Raw genomic sequence first — 20,696 nt, forward strand, 5'->3', positions numbered from 1 at the left:
TTTTGCCCATGGGTAGGAAAAAGCATATTTCCCAACCTAATTCACCCTGCAGAAGGGTAGAGGGAGAAGCTCCCAAGTGAGCAGAGTCTTCAGCAGTCTTAGAGGGCTTCAACAGGATGAGAGGGAAACAAAGAGCTTGTCATTTGCCATTCAGCCAGTTTCTGGACAACAGGAGGGCAAATTCTCCATAGTATAGCTGTTGGAGGGAGAGAGGGAGTAAAGCTCATTTCCTTTCCCCATTTCCTTTACAGTACAAGGACCAGAGGGCAACAGACTGATATAGCCTTATAAACCCTCAAGAATTCAAGCTCTGATCAAGCCCTTTGAAATTGCCCCGTGGAAGGCATATGGCAGGAGAGGGGCAGAGACCAGAAAGTAGAGTCTAGACATAGTTATCCTAAAAATCTTGCTACAAAAGCAGGCAGCATTAATCAAGCCTTGAGTCCTCTCCCACTTAAAAAAATATTACTGGGTGCAAGAACATTCCAGAACCATTTTTAGGACAGCACCTCTACAGACTTTAGCTGCACACGGTATTCTGAAAACTGCATTTCAAGATCCTTCTGGTTTTCGCTGACCAATTCTGAGCACATTCCCCAGTTTCCTCCTAGTTCCTTCTCCTCCTCATCTGTCATGTCTCAGTAGTTTGTAAGCTGTCCAAAACAGCAACAGTCACCATGCAACAGAAAGTTCAAATTGCTCCTTCAACAGAGGAATCCAATCTTAGCATTTCACCTTCGAGAAACTGAACTCAAATCTCAAGACTCTTCATAAACTAATCTGGGGGGAGGGCAAAAACTGAACCCAAAAAAGAGAATTCAGCACTGATTTGCTGAAAATAATTCAACAAAGACGTAACAATTAAGAAAAAATCCACCACACGGTCTTGTTGAAAATTCACAGGTGCGTACAAATTTATTTTCTTAATCAATAAAGAGTTGCTATACTGTTTTTTTAATCCCTGATTATCATTCCACTGTCCCTTTAATCTCCACAAACCTCATGCAGGCAGCTTCAAACACTTGAGTTCAGGGGTCAAAACAGCCGCACTCTTTGTACAAAAAGATTCCTTCAAACCTTCTCCTTAATTTCCAAACATACAAGACAGTGTGGGCCAAGATTCAGCCAACAAAAATCCCTTTCCAAATACAATACAGTGCAAAGGTGAAGTCCAGCAGGGCCAACCTGCCTCAGGGAAGAAGAGCAGGGCTCTGACCCAGAGAATGTAACCACAGAGGAGGGGGGGCCTGGGCTAAAACTCTTCTTCAGCGTTTCTGCAACGGGAGGCTTTCAGCTGCAAGAGCCTCTCCACCGTTCCAGCCACTGTGCGTTCACCGTGAACCTTGTTGTCTCGGGTGCGAATATTGACCGTTCCACTCGCTTTCTCCTTTTCACCGACAACTGCAAGAGAGAATGCACGAAGCGGGATTGCAGGAGTTATTCTTCCCCCCTCCCATGCTGTACATTAACCAGTTATAACGCTTAGTATGCAAGAATCACATAATGATACCAGCCTGAAGTGTAAGTAATCTGGGATTTCTTGGAGCACTGTGCAGTATTTGGGACAACAGAGTTAAAGAAAGGCAGTGAGGAACTGGAAAGAAAAACCGTGCTGATGATCAGGGCTTTTTTTGTACAAAAAGCCCAGCAGGAGCTCATTTGCATATTAGGCCACACCCCCTGGTGCCAAGCCAGCCAGAACTGCGTTCCTATGTGTTCTTAAAAAAGCCCTGAGGATGACATATGGTAATGAATCTAGCAAGGAAGGGGAAATTTATTGCCTGAAGAAACTGTCATTAAGAAGGACAGTTTAAGGACAGTCAGCATGGTATAGTAGTTCTAGTAACAGTCTACGATCCAGGAAACTTGGGTTCAAGTGCCATGGAGCTCACTGGCTGACCTGGCTAGTAGCCACTGATAAGTCTTCAATTAATCTATCTAATCCCTTTTGAAGCTGCTTATTCCTGTGGCCATCACTACAACCTCATCACTCTATGAGTGAAGTAGTATTTCCTTTTGTTTGTCCTGAACCTACCGTCCATCAGCTTCATTCTAGTATTTTGGGAGAGGGAGAGAAATTTCTCTTGGTCAACTCTCTCTATCCCATGGATAATTTAATAAACCTCTATCATATCCCTCCTTAATGTCTCTTTTCTAAACTAAAAAGTCCCAGACTCCTCAGCCATTTCTCAAAGGGAAGGTGCTCCAGCCCCCTCATCTTCTTGGTTGCCTACCTCTGTACTTTTCCCAGTTCCACAAGAATGCAACTGTCTTATAAAGGGTATAAAATTACATTTCTCAAGCACTTGGGTACATGTGTGAAAAATACAATACAGATACAAATCATATCAAAGACAGACAGCCCTCCTACATTTCCTTTCCATAAACGTGAAAGGTGCAATACCCTGATCTTTGCTGCAGTCTGCGGCTCTTTTGCATTCAGGTAGACGTATCCAAGGACACACAAAAGGCCTGAGAAATGGACCTCAGTGTTTCAGGGGCAGGGCTGGGGATGCAGAATGAACACAGCACACATTCCTCACCATTTAATAGATCACTCATTAGGAATTATATCTACCAAACTGCTGAGAATCGTGCCATTTGTCTCTCAGCCCCTCCGTGCTGCTGCCAAAGGAGATCTGGGTTGATTTACTGGCTTATGGCTCTTAAGGGCGAAGAGAACCCAAGACTTTCTTCCCAGGGGAGGCACTGACATAAAACAGAACACTCTCAGCACTCCAGCTAATGAGGCAGCCCAGACAGGCTCTAGAGGGATTTCACTGGTGACGAGTGTGGCTGCCTTGTATTTGTACCCTTCAGTGGGATGCTTAAAAAAGGACGCTGTCTGGCAAACAAAACGGCATTTTTTACCTAAAATAAAGTTGTATTGAGCGAGCTGTGCGTTCCTTATCTTCTTGTTCAGTGTGCAGCCAGGATCCACATCAACATCCGCCATTAACCCAGCATCATGGAATTGTTGCTTCACCTTAGCAAAAGAAATAATTAGTATTTGAGAAGGGTATCTGAAGAAGCGTGTTTTGCAGCCAATTATAATTAACACCCCAAACTAAGAACATTATTCCACCACCACCCCCAGCAAAAAAAGCGCAGTAGTTCTCATGCACTCGGGGTTTGGAATGTGGTTTCTCTGACGGAAGAGTCCATTCTAGGCTGCAGAGGAAGCCAGTTTTGAAACCATGAGAAATCTGTGTGAGGGTGGCACACGGTAGCATCTCCTTTTCAATGTCAAAAATTCCACTGGGCACACACAAGCCGTCCGGTGCGCCAAAGATGGCACTCTACATCCTGATTTTATTGACTCAAAGCCAATACAATATATCAGGTGACTTTATTGCTGCTGGTGCAGTAGCTCTAAGGATTTGGTGGCTGCAAAACTGAGAGGGGTTTTAAAAAAAAAGTCCCTACCTTTTGTGCGTACTCATCGCATGTTGGTCCAACCGGTACCACCATCACTTGCTGAGGAGATAGCCAGAGAGGCCTGGGGCAAGGAAATAAACAAGAGTATGAATAAAACTGCAATCCTGAACTGCTCTCTGTGCTCAAAATACCACTGTGTTACCTTTAAAGGGACACTTAGTGGACCTCTGCCACTCCCGTTCTTTTAGCAAAAGACCAATTTGAAAATGAACACAAAGTAGCAATCCTCATAGATGTTAAGTAGCTGCATGTGCCTTCCAAAGGCACAAAGAGCTTTCCAAGTTAAAAGATTTCATATCACTTCCCAAGTTGCATGTGGTGGGAAGCTATAGCTGTGCCTCAGCACCTGGAGCATGAGGAAGATCAACTGAAGAGTGCCTTTCAGTGTTTCACCAAATTGTACATGAAAAGATGATGATATTGGATTTATATCCCGCCCTCCACCGAATCTCAGAGCAGCTTACAATCTCCTTTATCTTCCTCCCCCACAACAGACACCCTGTAAGATGGGAGGGGTTGAGAGGGCTCTCACAGCAGCTGTCCTTTCAAGGACAACCCTGTGAGAGCTATGGCTGACCTAAGGCCATTCTAGCAGCTGCAAGTGGAGGAGTGAGGAATCGAACCCGGTTCTCCCAGATAAGAGTCTGCACACTTAACCACTACACCAAACTGGCTTTCCCCTGGTGTTGCCTCCTGGCTTTGGGATTCAGAGGCTTAGTGACTCTGAACGTGGCAATTCTCCAGACTACAGAGATCAGTTCTCCTGAAAATGGCTGTTTGGAGGGCGGGCTCAATGACATCACACTCCCACAGAGCTCCCTGTCCTCGCCAGGCTCCACCCCCAAATCCCTAGAAATTTCCTCAGAGGGGTTATTTTTTATTGGCTCTGTCTCTTGCACTCCTACATTGTGCTCTTCTATGACATACGTAGTGTAGAGCACAAGAAACTGAGGCGTCCCAAAGTTAAGTTGTGATTCAAAAGAGAAAAACACACAATATGTAAAAAGCTCCAGAAATGAAAACCACCACATAAGCATTTACTGCATGGCGGCCATATTTACATGAAAAGTCCAACCCAGAAACAAAGAGATGCACGCCATACCATTTGCCTCCATAGTTTTCTGTCAAGATCGCGATCATCCTTTCCACAGATCCCAAGATAGCACGATGAATAATCACTGGCCTTTTCTTGTCAGTGCCATCATGACTTGAAAAGACAAAAAAGTTAACAAAAGCAGTTCTCACACACACACACACACACAAAAAGCTACCCAGAATATAAGAGGTAAAGCAAAGAATAATATACACTCATGCACACTCACCTCATATATGTGAGATTAAACCTGATCGGGAGTTGGAAATCTAGTTGGATCGTAGCACACTGGTGGTATCGGCCAATGGCGTCTTTAATCTGAATGTCAATCTTTATTTGCAAGGGAAGAGAAATGAGGAGAAAACATACACGTTAGTAGATTTATCAACAGAATTCTTGGGTACTAGGACATCTTAAAGGACAGCCTCTCTGTTCTTTATAGGCACTAGGCAAAAAGTTTACTAGTGGAACATTTAGAGGAAAAGGGGATATGAGTGCATATTTAACTGAATAGCAACTGCAGTGTGGTGTAGTGGTTACAGTATCAGACTAGGATTTAGGAGACCCAAGTTCGAATCTGCACTCTGCCATGAAGTTTGTTGGGTGACCCTGAGCCTATCATGCACTCTCAGCCTCACCTGCCTTTGAGGGTTGTTGTGAGGATGAAATGAAAGATAAAATGGAGAAGGGAATGATGTAAGCCACTGTGGGTTCCCAATGGGGAGAAAGGCAGGGTATTAAGTAGATAAAATAAATGAATAAACCTGTCTGCATTTCTCCCCCTGCCACCATGTGGAGCTCGGTTTATCACACCTGCGTTTACAGTCCCCTGCTGCCTGACAAGCTGTGAGCCTCCCTTCCAGCTTTGTGATGAGCCCACTATTGGTGGAAGGCCTGCACAAGCTTACAATAATCTGACAACCAGCATTTACCTGGAAAGGCAGCCAGCATCTACCATAATACTGCTAGGTGGGCGCTATTCTGTCTCTTTCCTGTCCTTAAGGTCCAAATGCAAAAACTTGGCATCCACCATCAGAAAGACACAGAGGACACTGAGCTAAGGGAAACAGCAGAACATCCGGGTCTTGCAAGGGCATCAGGAGCACAACTCAGCTGCTACAGTGCAAGAGCACCCCCTGCTCTCCCCACCCCATCTCAAACCCCCTCGCCCTTATTTTCTGAGCTTACTCCTTCTGGCTGATTATAAACCTTTTTTATAGCAAAGCCTGGGAGCGGGGTGGGAAGCAAAAATGGCCCAGGAAAGGCTTGTCCCTAGCCATGACCTCCAGCACAGGGGAAGGAGCAAAAGCCAGCTCTCCTGAAGCCACAGCTTGATCACTGCCCCACACAAGGCTGGTATGACAGACAGGCTGCCTCAGGGCTCTGACTGCTCACCTGCCTCGAATGGGCCAAAGGCAGCTGCTCGCCTGGGGTTAGGGTGGCCCTGGCCGGGGGTGGGTGGGTTGGCCACTCAAGTCAACAGCCCACTGGGATTTTTCCTGGTGGTGTGAATGGCCCAATCTGCTCCAACCATGAAAAAACACATCACCGTTATTCTCAGTTATGCTGAACTGCTCAAGGGGGGAAAATTGTTTGCCTGGTATCTCACTAAATATTTATTTAGGTTCTCTCTCCTCCTCTTATTTCAGGGCCCAGTAATCCATAGCCTTCACAAGGCCAGCAAATTTCTCCTGGTGGAGAAGCAGGAATTTTATCTTTCCTCTCAGTCACACTGAGGATCACCAAACCAGAAAGAAGAAGAGAAAGGAAAATTACTAAATGGAAGTCTGCCTGTACAATGCATAATGTTAACACAGGATCTCTCCTTCAGTTTTGAGATTGCTATTTGGCTATCAGATAACTAGACCCCTTCCCGATGTGCTTGGATATTTGTACTCAACGCATTGTGTGACTCAAGGGCAACCAAACTCAACGTTCCAATGCACAGCTTCTCCACGATCAGCGCTTGTGGACTACTAATCCTTGGGGCAGAAGGGGAGGCAACCGTTTCAAATCCCCTCAAGAGGCAGTCTACTAACCTTCGGGCCATAGAAAGCTCCATCTCCAGGGTTCAGTTCCCATTTCTCACCAAATTCATTCAGGCTATTTTCAAGTTGCTAGAGCAAGAGAAGACACAAGCTATTACCTGCTCTGCTTTGTAAAATGCACCTGATGCGCAATCTTCTCTTTCTTGCAATAGTTCAGGACTGAATCCTGTCCTGCTATTCTGGAAACATTCATGCAAAACATATGCCAGTTTTATCACATTGATCACTTGAGATCTAGAAACTCTCTCAAGTAGAAGCTTGCACTGAATTTAAAAAGGCTCTCTTTCATCTACAGAAAAAGACTTATCTTTCACTGAAACAGAAATTAAGCACACTAAGAAACAGCTAAAAATTTTGGCTGCAGTACACTTCCTTTTGTTGTTGTTCAGTTGCACAGTCAAGTCCGACTCTTTGCAACCCCCATGGACAAAGTCACGCCAGGCCCTCCTGTCTTCCACCATCCTCTGAAGTCTGCTCAAATTCGTGTTTGTTACATCAGTAACACTGACAGCCATCTCATCTTTTGCCATCTCCTTCTTTTTCCTTCCGTCTTTCCCAGCATCAGGATCTTCTCCAGGGAGTGCTCTCTTCTCATTTGGTGACCAAAGTATTTGAGCTTCAGCATCTGACCTTCCAAGGAACAGTCTGGGTTGATTTCCCTTAGAACTGACTGATTTGATCTTCTTGCAGTCCAAGGGACTCTCAAGAGTCTTCTCCAGCACCACATCTCAAGAGCATCTGTTCTTCAGCGCTCGGCCTTCCTTATGGTCCAGCTCTCACAGTCATACATTACTACTGGGAATACCATTGCTTTGACTATACAGACTTTCGTTGGCAGGGTGATGTCTCTACTTTTTATTATACTGCCCAAGTTCACCACAGCTGTCCTCCCAAGGAGCAAACGTCTTTTAATTTCATGGCTACAGTCACCATCTGCAGTGATCTTGGATCCCAGAAATGTGAAGTCTGTCACTACTTCCATGTCTTCCCCTTCCATTTGCCAAGGTATGATGGGGCCAGATACTTTTCATAGACTTCCTTAGACACCTGTAAACTCAGGCTTATAACCACACCCCCAGTGCAATTATAATTTGCCTTGCTTAAGCCCCCATTCCCACTGAAGCCAGAACTGCCTTAAATGCCCTGATTTTGCTTGGCAACTAATGACCTAAGCCAAGCACACAGAATTCCAAGTCTTCGACTGTGGCCTCACTGGGCTCTCACCACCCAGAGAAATCTGAACAAGAGGAACTTTTACTTTTAGGAGAGATAAATGTCTAAATTGTTCCCCCAAACATCAGAACCGCTAAGCCTGAAATGAGAAACCAATTTTCTTTTACCTCCCGGCCAGATAAATACCAATTACCTTTTCAGCTTGATTCCACACTGCGATGTCTCCAAGATACTTTTCAGGACGGGTGGAGAGGTTGAGTTTGAAGGAAAAGCCGAACACATCATAGACTGCGCGCAAGAACTCCAGACAGCTCTTTATCTCACTTTCAATCTGTACATGCAACATAAACAGTCAAAACAAGCACATTTTCACAAGTCTGTCTTATTTCCAACTGAACAGCCTCTTGTACCTGCTCCATGGCACAGAATATGTGAGCGTCATCCTGCTGAAACCGCCTCACTCTGGTGAGCCCAGTAAGGGTCCCTGACAGCTCATTACGGTGGAGAACCCCAAAGTCTGCTAGTCGCAGGGGCAGCTCCCGCCAGGATCTCGGCCGGTGATCAAACATAAGGCTGGAAGAAATAAAGCAGTTGTCAGAATCCATGGCTGCACTCAGAACGTCTCTACGAAACATTCACAGCTTCCTCAGAAACACATTCAGAATATTAGATCAAGAGGAGCATAAATCCTGTTGGAAGTGTATTGCAGCCTCTTCCTTAATAAATAATAATTGTCGTCATGTTACAACTAACTATTGATGAACCTTCATGGGGAATTCAAGGTCAAGAGGTGAGCAAGATGCAATTCACCATTGCCTGCCTCTATGTAGCATCCCTGGACTTCCTCAGTGGTCTCCCATCCAAGTAGTAACCATGGATGACCCAAGTACTAATCATGGAGTACTTGAAGGGCTGTCATATGGAGGATGGTGCAGAATTGTTTGCTGTTGCCCTAGAAGGTAAGACCAGAGCTAATGGGTTGAAATTAAATCAGAAAGAGTTTCCAGCTCAACATTAAGAAAAACTTCCTAACAGTTTTTCCTTAGTGGAACTGGCTTCCTCGGGAGGTGCTGAGATGGTCTTGGGTCAGCCATAGCTTTCATAGAAGCTGTGCTTGAAAGGGCAGCTGCTATAAAAGCACTCTCAGCCCCACCTACCTCAAAGGGTGTTTGTTGTGTGTGTGTGGGGGGGGGGGGAGAAGGTAGAGGAGATTGTGACCGCTCTGAGACTCTGCGATTCAGAGTATAGGGCGGGATATAAATCCAAAAAATCTTCTTCTCCCTCCTTGGAGGTTTTTAAACAGATGGCCATCTAACAGCAACGCTGGTCCTGTTAATTTAAGGGAGGGGTATTTGTGAAGTTCCTGCATTGTGCAGGGGGTTGGACTAGAGGAGCTGGGGGGGGGTCCCTTCCAACTCTATGATTCTATGACCCTGCTTAGCTTCCGAGATCTGCTGACAATGAGCTAGTCTGGGCTATTCAGGCAGTTTACTGGAAGTATATTTCAGCTTCCTTCAGAGCCTAACATTAAGGCTAGCTGTGCCGACATAAAGGTCAACGCTGCAACCCCATCCTAAATGGGGACAAGGTAACATGACTGCTTCCCTCACTTGGATAGCCCAGGCTAGCTCAATCACATCAGATCTCAGAAGCTAAGCAGGGATGGTCCTGGCTACTATCTGGATGGGAGACCTCCAAGGAATACCAGGGTCTTGACATGGAGGCAGGAAGTGGCAAATCACCTCCAAATGTCTCTTGCTCTGAAAACTCCATGGGGTTGTCATAAGTCAGTTGTGGCCTGATGGCTCTTTCCACCATCCCACTTTACAAAAGTGGCAACACAGTCTATAGCAGGAAAACAGCAACAACCGTGTACAAAACACACAATATATATATTACACACACAGGCACAAAGTAATTCTTATTTGTCTATGTTTGTTTCCAACAGTACCAAATACACAGTATACCAAAATATTTCACAAAAGGGAAGGATACACAGTATTTCAGTGTCCAGAGAATATCCAGTCCTTCTCACTTCTTGTTCAATCCTGTGTGGTATCCAAATTCCTTACAAATCCTGGCTCCAAAGGTGATGTTTCCTTTACGTGCCCGTCAACCTGGATCACGTTTCGCATGAAATGCTTCCTCAGAGAGCCAATCTGCTCAGTTTTTCTTTTTGACGTCAACTAAGGCCACTTAATCAAATTTCCAATAGGAAAGACCATCAGGCAGAACTAGAGAGAGGCTGGCCACAGGCAGAGAGTTTGCCTGGATTGGCTCAGATGAACAAACCCAGGTCCCCTTGCATGCATGCCTACCCAAGCTGTCCAATTAAGGAACTCAACAAAACAAACAGAGTTCTGGTATGTAAAACCATGGTATTGAAAAACTGAGGATTTAAACCAGCTTTGGCTGTTGATATAAATTTAACCAAGTGTGGCTTTAGTACAGATAAATTTAGGCATTCAATGAACTGATGGCATTTCTAGTGGGATATTTTCAATACTGCAGTTAAAGAACTCTTCATCTGACTTATCCAAGCCACAGAAGATATGCCACTATCTGGTTTTATAGCGAAAACACTGCCACTCCAGGGTTATTAGACTGCGGATGATTTCCCACTCACCTTATGCCACTCTCACGTTCCTCTTCTCAGCAGGGCTTCCTTCCAATTTCACACTATCTGCCCCGGGACTGCAAGTAACGTTGGCGTTTTCATGCAGCAAACAGAAACCTCTAAAAACCAGCTTTGCCGCACGAAAACACCCACGTTACTTGCAGCCCCAGGGCAGATAGTGTAAAATCGGAAGGAAGCCCCGCTGAGAAGAGGAACGTGAGATCGGCATATGGTGGTGAGTGGGGAATCGGTCTCAATCTCCTCTGCTCACTTTTGCTCATTCCGCCCACAACTGCAGCTTGATGAAGCTCATGAGACTGATCATAGCTAGAGTGGTTTAAATGAGACTTAAGAAGAAATGGGTGGATAATTCTTAAGTACTTCGTAACTAAACAGGTGTGAAGGAGGAAGCATGAATCCGAGTCTCCCAAAACTGGGGAGAAGCCAAGACTGTAAAGACAACCATGGAGATGCAGCCCTGGCAGAAACTCTAGTTATGAGTCTGGCCAAGCAAAGTTTATTAGGGAACAGAATGGTAAGAAGTGACAGCTTGAGGTATCCCCTTCTAGAGCTCCGCAGGAAGACCAATAAGCACATTGTAGAAACTCTATTTTCATTATGCCAGATCAGAGCTAACTGGGATGGGCTGATTAATAAAAGACTTAAAACATTTGCATTGCACGTATTTGTGTAAAAAGCACACATATCTTCAGCTCTATTTGAATGTTGGTCTTTCAGTAATGATTACTGAACACCAGGGCTTTTTTTGTAGCAGGAACTCATGTGCATATTAGGCCACACACCCCTGATGTGGCCAATTCTCCTGGAGCTTACTGTAGGCCCTGTACTAACAGCCCTGTAAGCTCTTGGAGGATTGGCCACATCAGGGGTGTGTGGCCTAATATGCAAAGGAGTTCCTGCTACAAAAAAAGCCATGCTGAACGCAATATATAACTTCATTGGGATGGCTAAGCTAAGCTGAAGGCTGCCTCCGGCTTCAGTGATTTCAAAGCCATACCAATGTCCAGGGCAGTTCATCGGTTTCAGAGCAAAGATCTCTTTCTCCACTTCAAAGGAAAACATGTTGTCGCTGTAATGCTGCCAGTGCCCTGAAGTCACCCAGAGCTTGCTGTTGTAGATATTTGGAGAGACAACTTCCTGGAAGCCTCGTTTTCGATACTCACTCTGGAAGAGGAGAAGAACTCAAAATCAGAAATGCACCAGAAGAGATTTGAAGAACCTGATCAGCATGTGACTCAAACTCCCATGCAAGTATCAAAGCCTACACCACTGCAAAAATGAACAGAGCACAAACTACTTCCTGGTATTTATTAAAGTAGCTTAGCGGATTGCAGCTGTTAAATTGCTTTTCCCTGCAATTATAGCAAGTGGGAAGGGAAAGAAATATAGAATTAGGTAGGCTTTTTTTGTAGCAGGAACTCCTTTGCATATTAGGCCACACCCCTCTTATGTAGCCAATCTTCCAAGAGTTTACAGGGCTCTTATTACAGGGCCTACTGTAAGCTCTTGGAGAATTGGCTACATCAGGGGTGTGTGGCTTAATATGCAAAGGAGTTCCTACTACAAAAAAACCCTGGAATTAGGTAGAGTGGATGTAGAGTGGTGCAGTGGTCAGACTAGTTACTTGAGAGGCTCAGATTTGAATTCCTGCTCAAAGTTTACCGGCTACCTTACAGCCAGTCATACACTCAGCCTAGCCTACCTCACAGGACTGTTATAAGGATAAAATAAAGAGGAGAGGAGAATGATATAAAAATAATTTTGGGTACCCACTGGGGAGAAAGGCAGCTATAAATTAAGCAAACAAGTTTTTAGGGGCACAGGTTCCTGAACCAAGTTTCTCAAGTTCTAGTTTGATGTATGGAAACATGCAAAGACTTAGATAAACAGACCTAATACGTGATGCTTACAGGTAGTTGGTTTCAAGATGACCAGAAAGTTTGTAAAGAGTTTAAGAGTAAATTCTAGTGAGATCCTCAATGAACTGCAGCACAATTCTGTTCTAAGCTATCCATATTTATAAACTGGCTGAAAAGAACCAAGCTATGCAGCACATATCAAAGGCTCTGCTTTTCATAGCACATCTCAGGGGTGTCGTCTTTTGCTTGCAGAAGAGGTAGCTATGCCTTCATCTAGGAGTATGTTACAAGGAACTGCTAAGAGGTTCATGATGCCCAGGTGTGCACAGATCGTGATTAAGCTGGAGTTTGGGTGTTCTTTGAGAGCCAATACTGACAGCTTAGCCTACGGGGCCCTTCTCAGACAGCCCCATTCTGTTGAATCATTCACTAATGCTCCAGGTGACAGGTAACAAATATGGTGAAGTGCTATTTATCTTGGTCCACACAAGAGAAACTGGAGAACCATGTTCCGCTGATTGAACGGAAAATGAAAGTCTCAACTATAATATAGCCATTAATATTAGCACATTGTTGTAGTACACAGCTGGGATAACAGGATAGCATGTGAGCAAAACTGGCTGTGCATTCGGTTCGGCTGAACTAAAAAGACCGCCGAATACTCCAATTCGGAAGTATACGGCGTCGTATGCTTCCAAATCCAATTAGAAGCCATTATATGAGAGCAGTATACAGAACTCAATGTAAAAGACGGGAAAGGAGCTTCTGCAGCCTCAGGCTGCAAGCTGCTTGCCTCCTTTTCCGCCTTTGGAAGCCTTTTCCCGCTTCTCCCATAGCCTCCCTGGGATCAGGGAGGGAGGGGGAGAGGAGTCCCAGCAGCCAATCCAAAGCATGCATTTGCAAAATCAGAGCAGGGGAAGGCAATGGCAAACTACCCCATAAAAAGTCTGCCGTAAAAACATTGTGAAAGCAACATCACCCCAGAGTCAGAAACGACTGGTGCTTGCACAGGGGACCTTTCCTTTCCTAAGCAGTGAAGCCTCAAAGTAAAAAAAAGAGGTTTTACTTACCCTGATGAATTCTATCAGCATATTATAGATGTAAGCCCCTTTTGGTAGGAAAAAACAGCTGCCAGGACTGAGGTCATGGAAGAAATATAGTTCTTGATCCTGTTAAGGGGGGGAATAAACACCTTAGTTTTTCCACACACCAGGCGGGTGGCTCACTGAGAACAAAATGATGTTGCAATCAGAAGTGACATCAGCACATCACCACCAATGATCTGGCATTAGCCAAAACTCTGGTTAACTATTTTGATGTTTATATTCAGAAACTAGATTGTTTTGCAGCTCTTTCAAGAGAATGCCTTTTTGCAAACTGAAACATTCTGAGAAGACTTTCTCACCCCCCCCCTCAAAAAATGTCCTATTAAATTCATGCTACTGAAAAAGCCTCACCCGTCCAATTTTTCTGTGATCTCTGTTTTTTGCTTCTTCTTGGAACTTTTCCCATTCTTTTAGCATTTTTACATCTGGGAATGAAATTCCATAAATCCTCTGCAGGGTTTCCATATTAGATTTTCCTTCCCAATATGTAGAGGAATTCTGAAGTCACATGTAAGAAAACATTCAGTACTGTCGCAGAACAAATGACAACAGTTTTGAATCCTAGTTGGAAAACTGTTCTCTATATACAAAACTAATCTTTAAAATCCCAGTTATTAAATTTGTAAATATTTTTTTTTAAAAACTGTTCAGTGTAATTAAGCATTGTTTTTGTAGAGTGGAACTCAATAACTGCACTCTTTTGTGTGACCTATCAATTTAGTTTCTAAATAAACATAGCAATGAGAATGATACATGCAATTAAAAAGACAACCCTTTTTGGCTATGACCATAAAAGATCACACACAAGATAGTGGGATAAGGGTGTTCAAATCTTCACTGAAATCAATAGAACTCAAAACTGCATTCAAGACTCGTGGATTTCATTAAGACAACTAAAACAAATGGGCACTTCTAAAAAAAGCTTCCAAATCCTTATTCCTGCATGCATCTTATACGAATAAGGATCCCCAGGTGTTGCTTTTAACATCCCTCAACAGCTACCATCACAAACTAGACAAGTGTACATAGGTGGGTTTTTTAAAAACATGCAGTCTTTCCACTTGTGCTGCATAGGGCCAGCATGAACAGAATCATCTAGCCTCTGTTTAGAAACCTCCAAGGAAGCAGAGTTCACCACCTCCCGAGGAAGCCTGTTCCACTGAGGAACCGCTCTAACGGTCAGGAAGTTCTTCCTAATGTTGAGCCGGAAACTCTTTTGATTTAATTTCAACCCATCGGTTCTGGTCCTACCTTCTGGGGCCACAGAAAACAATTCCACACCATCCTCTATATGACAGCCCTTCAAGTACTTGAAGATGGTGATCGTGTTTAGTCTGACATGACTAAAAGAACTCATACATGTTCAATAGCAGCATAACTCTTTCCTAGTGAAACAGCTGTAATAATGATGCTTAGTGTATTTCCAGAACATCACACCACAGAGAACTTGGCCCAATATAAGCTTTTGATAAAACATTTGTAGAGCAGAGCCTCATTTCTTACCTTATGTATTTTTAATGCCTTTATTTTACCAGTATGTCTGACGTGAGGTCCTCGGCAGAGATCGATCAAAGGTCCACACCTAAAAAGCAAGGATAATCCTCAGACTCCCAAATTTCTGTGGGTCATGCAGTATAGCAGTGGCTCCCAACCTTTTTGGCACCAGGGACCGGTTTCATGAAAGACCATTTTCCCATGGACCGGTGTGTGTGTGGGGGGGGGCTGCTGGGGTATTTGCTGCCCCAGGCTGCCCCCCTGCCCTGTCCCCCCATGGGGGTCTTTAAATGAGGGGTAGGCAAAGGTCGCTGCTGCACTGCCCCTTCTGCCCACCCGAGACCCGAGTAGATGAAAGAGGTGGTGCTTCGGAGTGAGGCTATGCTGCCTCTTTCATCCAACTGGGTCCTGGGTGGGCGGAAGGGGTGGTGGGGCTGCTCTGCCCCATTCCAAGGCTGCCTTCCCTGAAAGAGGCTGTGTGGCGCCTCTGCCTCGTTCTGCGGCCTGGTTGCTAACAGACCACGGACTGGTAATGGTCCACAGCAAGGGGGTTGGGAACCCCTGCAGTATAGAATATTTCGAGTGTGCATTCATAGGGGAGGGGGAAGGTGTTACCTGTACACAGTAGTAGTTGGAGTATTGACTTTTTCATCCAAGATGCGACACTTGAATTTATTATACTTGGGGGAAAAAATAAAAGAGCTTAAGTTAATATTATCACTTCGAGATGAAACTATCTTCCAATATATCTATAAACTACTGCTACAGAATACATAACATTAATAAGAAAAAAAATATCTGATGAAAAATGTTTACTTCTTTACCCCACAGAGACAAACAACCTCAAATGCCAGCTCAAGGGAGGGGGGGGGATAGCAATTGGTTCTGCAGCTGTGTTTTATTACAGAACAGATCTCCATCTTTAGTTGAAATCAGGGCTTTTTTTGTAGCAGGAACTCCTTTGTATATTAGGCTACACACCCCTGATGTAGCCAATCCTCCAAGAGCTTACAGGGCCTACTGTAAGCTCCAGGAGGATTGGCTACATCAGAGGGGTGTGGCCGAATATGCAAAGGAGGTCCTGCTACAAAAAAAGGCCTGGTTGAAATATTCATTACAGCTGACCTTAAGTATAATGCAAGCAGGGTGGTCCACAGAATCCATGATATCAGCCGGCAATCTCATGGTGCAGGGAGTTTCAAGGAGAACCAAGACTCTGCAGTACATTTGTCTTTTTAATCTTGCAGCCTTCTTGTGAAAGTGGCCCCTATGCTTTTAGCTGTTTTCAAGCACTGCCACTAAGCTACTGCATTCTGCAGTATGACAGACTTGGGAGAACAACGTGAAGCTCAGGAGAAGAGAACACAGTTTGCAAATATAGGATCACACAGGCAATCCGCAGCACCTCCAATTATGGGATTTCAAATAAGAGTACAAGAAGATAAAAAAGAAACTCCCTTTCTCTTGAAAACTGCAACCTGACATTTTCTAATGATCAAGGATGGCAAAACTGGCTTGAGCAGACAAAATTAACGTTATCTAAAATGAGCACAATGCATATTCTAAGCGATTCTGCCTATACAACAAGTGACTAGGGCTATGTAGCAAGTGAAAGCAACATTAAGCAATCTATTTTGGAAACCTACCTTAAACATTTCAAGTAAAGTTTCCTTTTTAACTTCCAGTCGCTCAAAAAGTTGCTTCTCCTTCATTATTTTCTTGCACAAGGCCTCCAAAGCAGGGAAGTCATTGCTCGAGACACACCTAAAGCAGATGGAGAAACTCAGCACCATCTTTATTAACACACTTTCACACACAAGTTGAATAATGCACTTTCAATCTACTTTCAACGCACTTTAGTGATTGTTTGCAAGTGGACTGTCACATTGCACACAGTAAAATCCAGTTGCAAAGTGCACCGAAAGTAGATTGAAAGTGCATTATTCAGTATGTGTGAAAATGCCTACGAGTCATGTTGGAGCTCTCTTTATTTCATCCCTACGTGTTTGCAACAGCCTTGACACAGACTCCCCAAGGCAAAGAGTGATCAGATACTGGCTTAGAGCATTTGATAATCTGCACTGGTAAAGTGACTCTCACAGGATGAAGGATGACAGCCTTTCATTAAAGCCTTGCTCACACCAAGTTCCAGGGGAACATCTTCAGAACTCACCCAATTCAGCTAGCCAAGCACCTTAAATTTAAAAGCAAAAGAAAAGGGGGAAAAAGCAAGCTCTTACCCATCGTGAAGGAACATGTCATAATAAAATCCACTTTCTATAGGAGGACCGTAACACAAACAGCCACCATATATTCTCTCCATGGCTTCGCCCATTATGTGGGCACTAGAATGCCAGTATACCTAGCAAGAGAGAAGACAATGAGATCAGATTAATACATCCTGGCTGCAATTTTCTACCAGCTTTCTTCTCCACTGTATTCCAGAGCAGTCTGAGAGCTGCAAATCTTCTGAAGCCCACACTGTACTGTTAGCTGTGTAATCCCTGTGTAGAGTTACTCCCATCTAGACTCACTGATTCCAGTGGGCTTTCACTGGACTAGCTCTGCACAGAGATTCCATCATAAGGGTAGCTTTCAAAGCTTTTCCTCCAGCTCCATCTTCAGGGAACAAGAGCATAAAAGCAGCAAAAATATTCTGCAGAGGAGAACTCGAAGATGCTTCTTCCAGCACAGAGGGATAACCAGAAAACTTACTTGCCTAGTCCTACCTGCCAGAGCAGTGGGAATGACCCACTTTCCAGAACATCCACTATCACAGATAACGAAATACTGAGATAAGATGTTTGTGTAACAGCCAGATAAATGAGGTGGAGGTCCTGCTGATGTCAGTGGGACTTTCAGGCAACTCTCTCCGCCCTGTCCAGCGTCCTGTCTCACACAGCAGCCAACCAGGTCCTCTGGAGGACCAACAACAGGACATAGAGGGTGAGACCTTCCCCTGACGTTGTCTCCTGGCTCTGGGATGGGGTCTCTGAATGTGGAGGTTCCCCTCAGTCACCAGGGCTGGTAGCCACTGACAGTCCTATCCTCCATGAATCTATCTGATCTCCTTTTAAAGATGGTAGCAAAATTCCACATTTTAATCACTCCCTGTGTAAAAAAGAATCTCTTTTTGTCCATCCTGAATCTACTGCCCATCAGCTTCATTAGACGCCCTCAAGTTCAAGTCCCTCTGAATTTAAGAGACAACATGTGACACTTCACAAAGCATCACATGTTGCCCTTTAAATTCAAAGGTATTATCACTAATGAAAAGGTAAAGGTAGTCACCTGTGCAAGCACCAGTCGTTTCTGACTCTGGGGGTGACGTCACATCACAACGTTGCAGACTTTTTACAGGGTGGTTTTGCCATTGCCTTCCCCCGTCATCTACACTTTCCCCCCAGCAAGCTGGGTACTCATTTTACTAACCACGGAAGGATGGATGGCTGAGTCAACCTTGAGCCGCCTACCTGAACCCAGCTTCCACCAGGAATGAACTCAGGTCATGAACAGAGAGCTCGGACAGCAGTACTGCAGCTTTACCACTCTGCACCATGGGGCTCTTTACTATCACTAATACTCCAGCAGAAATTTTAAAAAATGGTTTAAATTATGTTGGAAACTATTTCCCATGTAAAGCACTCTGAGAAGTTATTCAATGGACCACATACTTTAATATTCTGATGTCTTCCTTGCTGATAGAGAACAGATGCGATTACTCCCAATAGCAATCTCATCATGAGTTCCGTTATTGTAAAGTTTCCCTTCTGCACTAGGCACTTTATAAAGATGGTTGTAGTGACAGATTACCGCTTGAGCATCTTCATCATCAAATTTGAGCAGCTCCAAGGTGCAGTCTCTCTCCAACGGGCGGTCTAGATCCCAAACCACTTTGTTCACTCGAGCAACAACAGTGTTGTCAGCCAAACCTTGACTGAAAATGATGAACAAATAGCTACATAAACATTTGTTACACCATAAGAAACAACCTAGCTTACATGTTGTATTTCAGCAACATTGATTCATAGACCTGGTGCACACCTAAATGTTTGCCAGTTTCTTATTCTCAGCTTCCCATATGCAGTCATTTGTTTATAAACCATCTCACAACTCCCAGGATTACTTATAAAAAAGGAAAAAGTAGTCCCCCGTGCAAGCACCAGTCGTTTCCGACTCTGGGGTGATGTCACATCACAACGTTTTCATGGCAAACTTTTTTTACAGGGTGGTTTGCCATTGCCTTCCCCAGTCACCTATACTTTCCCCCCCGCAAGCTGGGTATTCGTTTTACCACCTCGGAAGGAAGACTGAGTCAACCTCGAGCCAGCTACGTGAACCCAGCTTCCGCCGGGATCAAACTCAGGTCGTGAGCAGAGCTTAGGACTGCAGTACTGCAGCTTTACCACTCTGCACCACGGGACTGTTGTTACTTATAACGTGGATTAATTATCTCTCTCTCGGCTTGGCTTCGCGAACGAAGATTTAAGAAGGGTGCAATAGTCCACGTTTGCTGCAGGCTCGCTGGTGGCTGACAAGACCAATGTGGGACAGGCAGGTCCGGCCACAGCGGCTGCAGGGAAAAGTCTGATTTAGGGTTGGTCCTGTAGCAGTGCGATTCTTCCTCAATCTCCTTTTGTCCTCAAGACCAGCTATGCGCGTGTTCTCAAAGGAAGAGACAGCCTGGTGGATGGTGTGCCTCCATGCTTTGCGATCTGAGGCTAGGTCAGACCACTGGTGATGGTTGATGTGACAGGTGCTAAGGGATTTCTTCAAGGAGTCCTTGTACCTCTTCTTTGGTGCCCCTCTATTTCGATGGCCGGTGGAGAGTTCGCCATACAGGGCAATCTTGGGAAGGCGGTGGTTTTCCATCCTAGAAATATGCCCTGCCCAGCGCAGCTGCGTCTTCAACAGCAGTGCCTCGATGCTGGTAACCTCTGCCCGCTTGAGGACTTCAGTGTTGGTCACAAAGTCACTCCAGTGGATGTTGAGGATGGTGCGAAGGCAGCGCTGATGAAAGCGCTCAAGGATTAATTATAGTGCAATTCTAAACAGAGCCACCTCCTTTTACTGAAGCCAATGGATTTACAAGAGTGTAACCCAGCTCAAGAGGGCAATGCTAGAGGCATAAAGTCAACCACTTCTGAAGAACACGACAGCTGCTATCTGAATCCCAACAGCTAATTAAAGCTGGCTTACCATTATCAAAGTACAAAAACTTTTTAAAATAAAATACAAAACTTTACACTACCTAAACTAAAAAAAAAAATCATTTCCAGTTACTATTACCTTGGTCAACTTGCACAAACAGCTACAATCCACGTTAAATTATCTCTTCAAAGATTTCTGTACATTGTTTTTTGAAGCCACGTTTGACTTGAGATTATTTAAGTTTAAAAAGCAGGAGTGCTACAAAGAAATGTAGAAATGGGATAGTGGATTTTCCTAGTATTCACTTGCAGTCCTCAGGAGGAATTCTCAAAGAGCAAGCTTACCTGATCCCACAAGCAATCTGGTATGGTGTTGTCTTCCAGGACTCAGCATCAACAACCTTGCCATCGGGTAAAGTAACTTTAATGGGGAGGCTTTCCTTCGCAGCTCGTTCTGCCAGAAGTGAGTCATGCTCTGCTTTAAGCTTATGGTACAGCTCTAGACGCTGGTTGATATATTCAGGCCATGGATTCAGCTGCAAGTGAAGAACAGGGAAGGGAAAAGAGCCAGATAATCCAGATCCAATTCATTACTTCCAAAAAAGTTACTTCCATTTATTTTTAAGCTTAATTTATAGCTCACCTTTCTCACTGACACCCAAGGCAGATTACAAAATATTCTTTAAAAATCTGACAG

General features: G+C 44.4%; 1 protein-coding gene across 1 annotated transcript in view; it reads right to left on the bottom strand.

The window, feature by feature from the left end:
* Positions 1-886: 886 nt before the first annotated feature.
* The window catches only part of TARS1 (threonyl-tRNA synthetase 1), a 28,188-nt gene continuing 8,378 nt past the window's right edge, over positions 887-20,696 (bottom strand). The window contains exons 3-19 of the mRNA XM_060236097.1: positions 20,345-20,535; positions 18,663-18,786; positions 17,090-17,211; positions 16,496-16,613; positions 15,465-15,529; positions 14,859-14,937; positions 13,707-13,853; positions 13,320-13,418; positions 11,388-11,554; positions 8,163-8,325; positions 7,946-8,083; positions 6,571-6,648; positions 4,761-4,861; positions 4,541-4,645; positions 3,427-3,499; positions 2,872-2,986; positions 887-1,401 (exon numbers count right to left, since the gene is read on the bottom strand). Coding sequence (XP_060092080.1) covers positions 1,253-1,401; positions 2,872-2,986; positions 3,427-3,499; positions 4,541-4,645; positions 4,761-4,861; positions 6,571-6,648; positions 7,946-8,083; positions 8,163-8,325; positions 11,388-11,554; positions 13,320-13,418; positions 13,707-13,853; positions 14,859-14,937; positions 15,465-15,529; positions 16,496-16,613; positions 17,090-17,211; positions 18,663-18,786; positions 20,345-20,535 — 2,034 coding nt within the window. The 3' untranslated portion in view covers positions 887-1,252. The remainder of the gene's footprint in view (positions 1,402-2,871; positions 2,987-3,426; positions 3,500-4,540; positions 4,646-4,760; positions 4,862-6,570; positions 6,649-7,945; positions 8,084-8,162; positions 8,326-11,387; positions 11,555-13,319; positions 13,419-13,706; positions 13,854-14,858; positions 14,938-15,464; positions 15,530-16,495; positions 16,614-17,089; positions 17,212-18,662; positions 18,787-20,344; positions 20,536-20,696) is intronic.

Source organism: Heteronotia binoei, chromosome 4, assembly GCF_032191835.1.
Source record: "Heteronotia binoei isolate CCM8104 ecotype False Entrance Well chromosome 4, APGP_CSIRO_Hbin_v1, whole genome shotgun sequence".
NCBI classification, from domain to species: domain Eukaryota; kingdom Metazoa; phylum Chordata; class Lepidosauria; order Squamata; family Gekkonidae; genus Heteronotia; species Heteronotia binoei.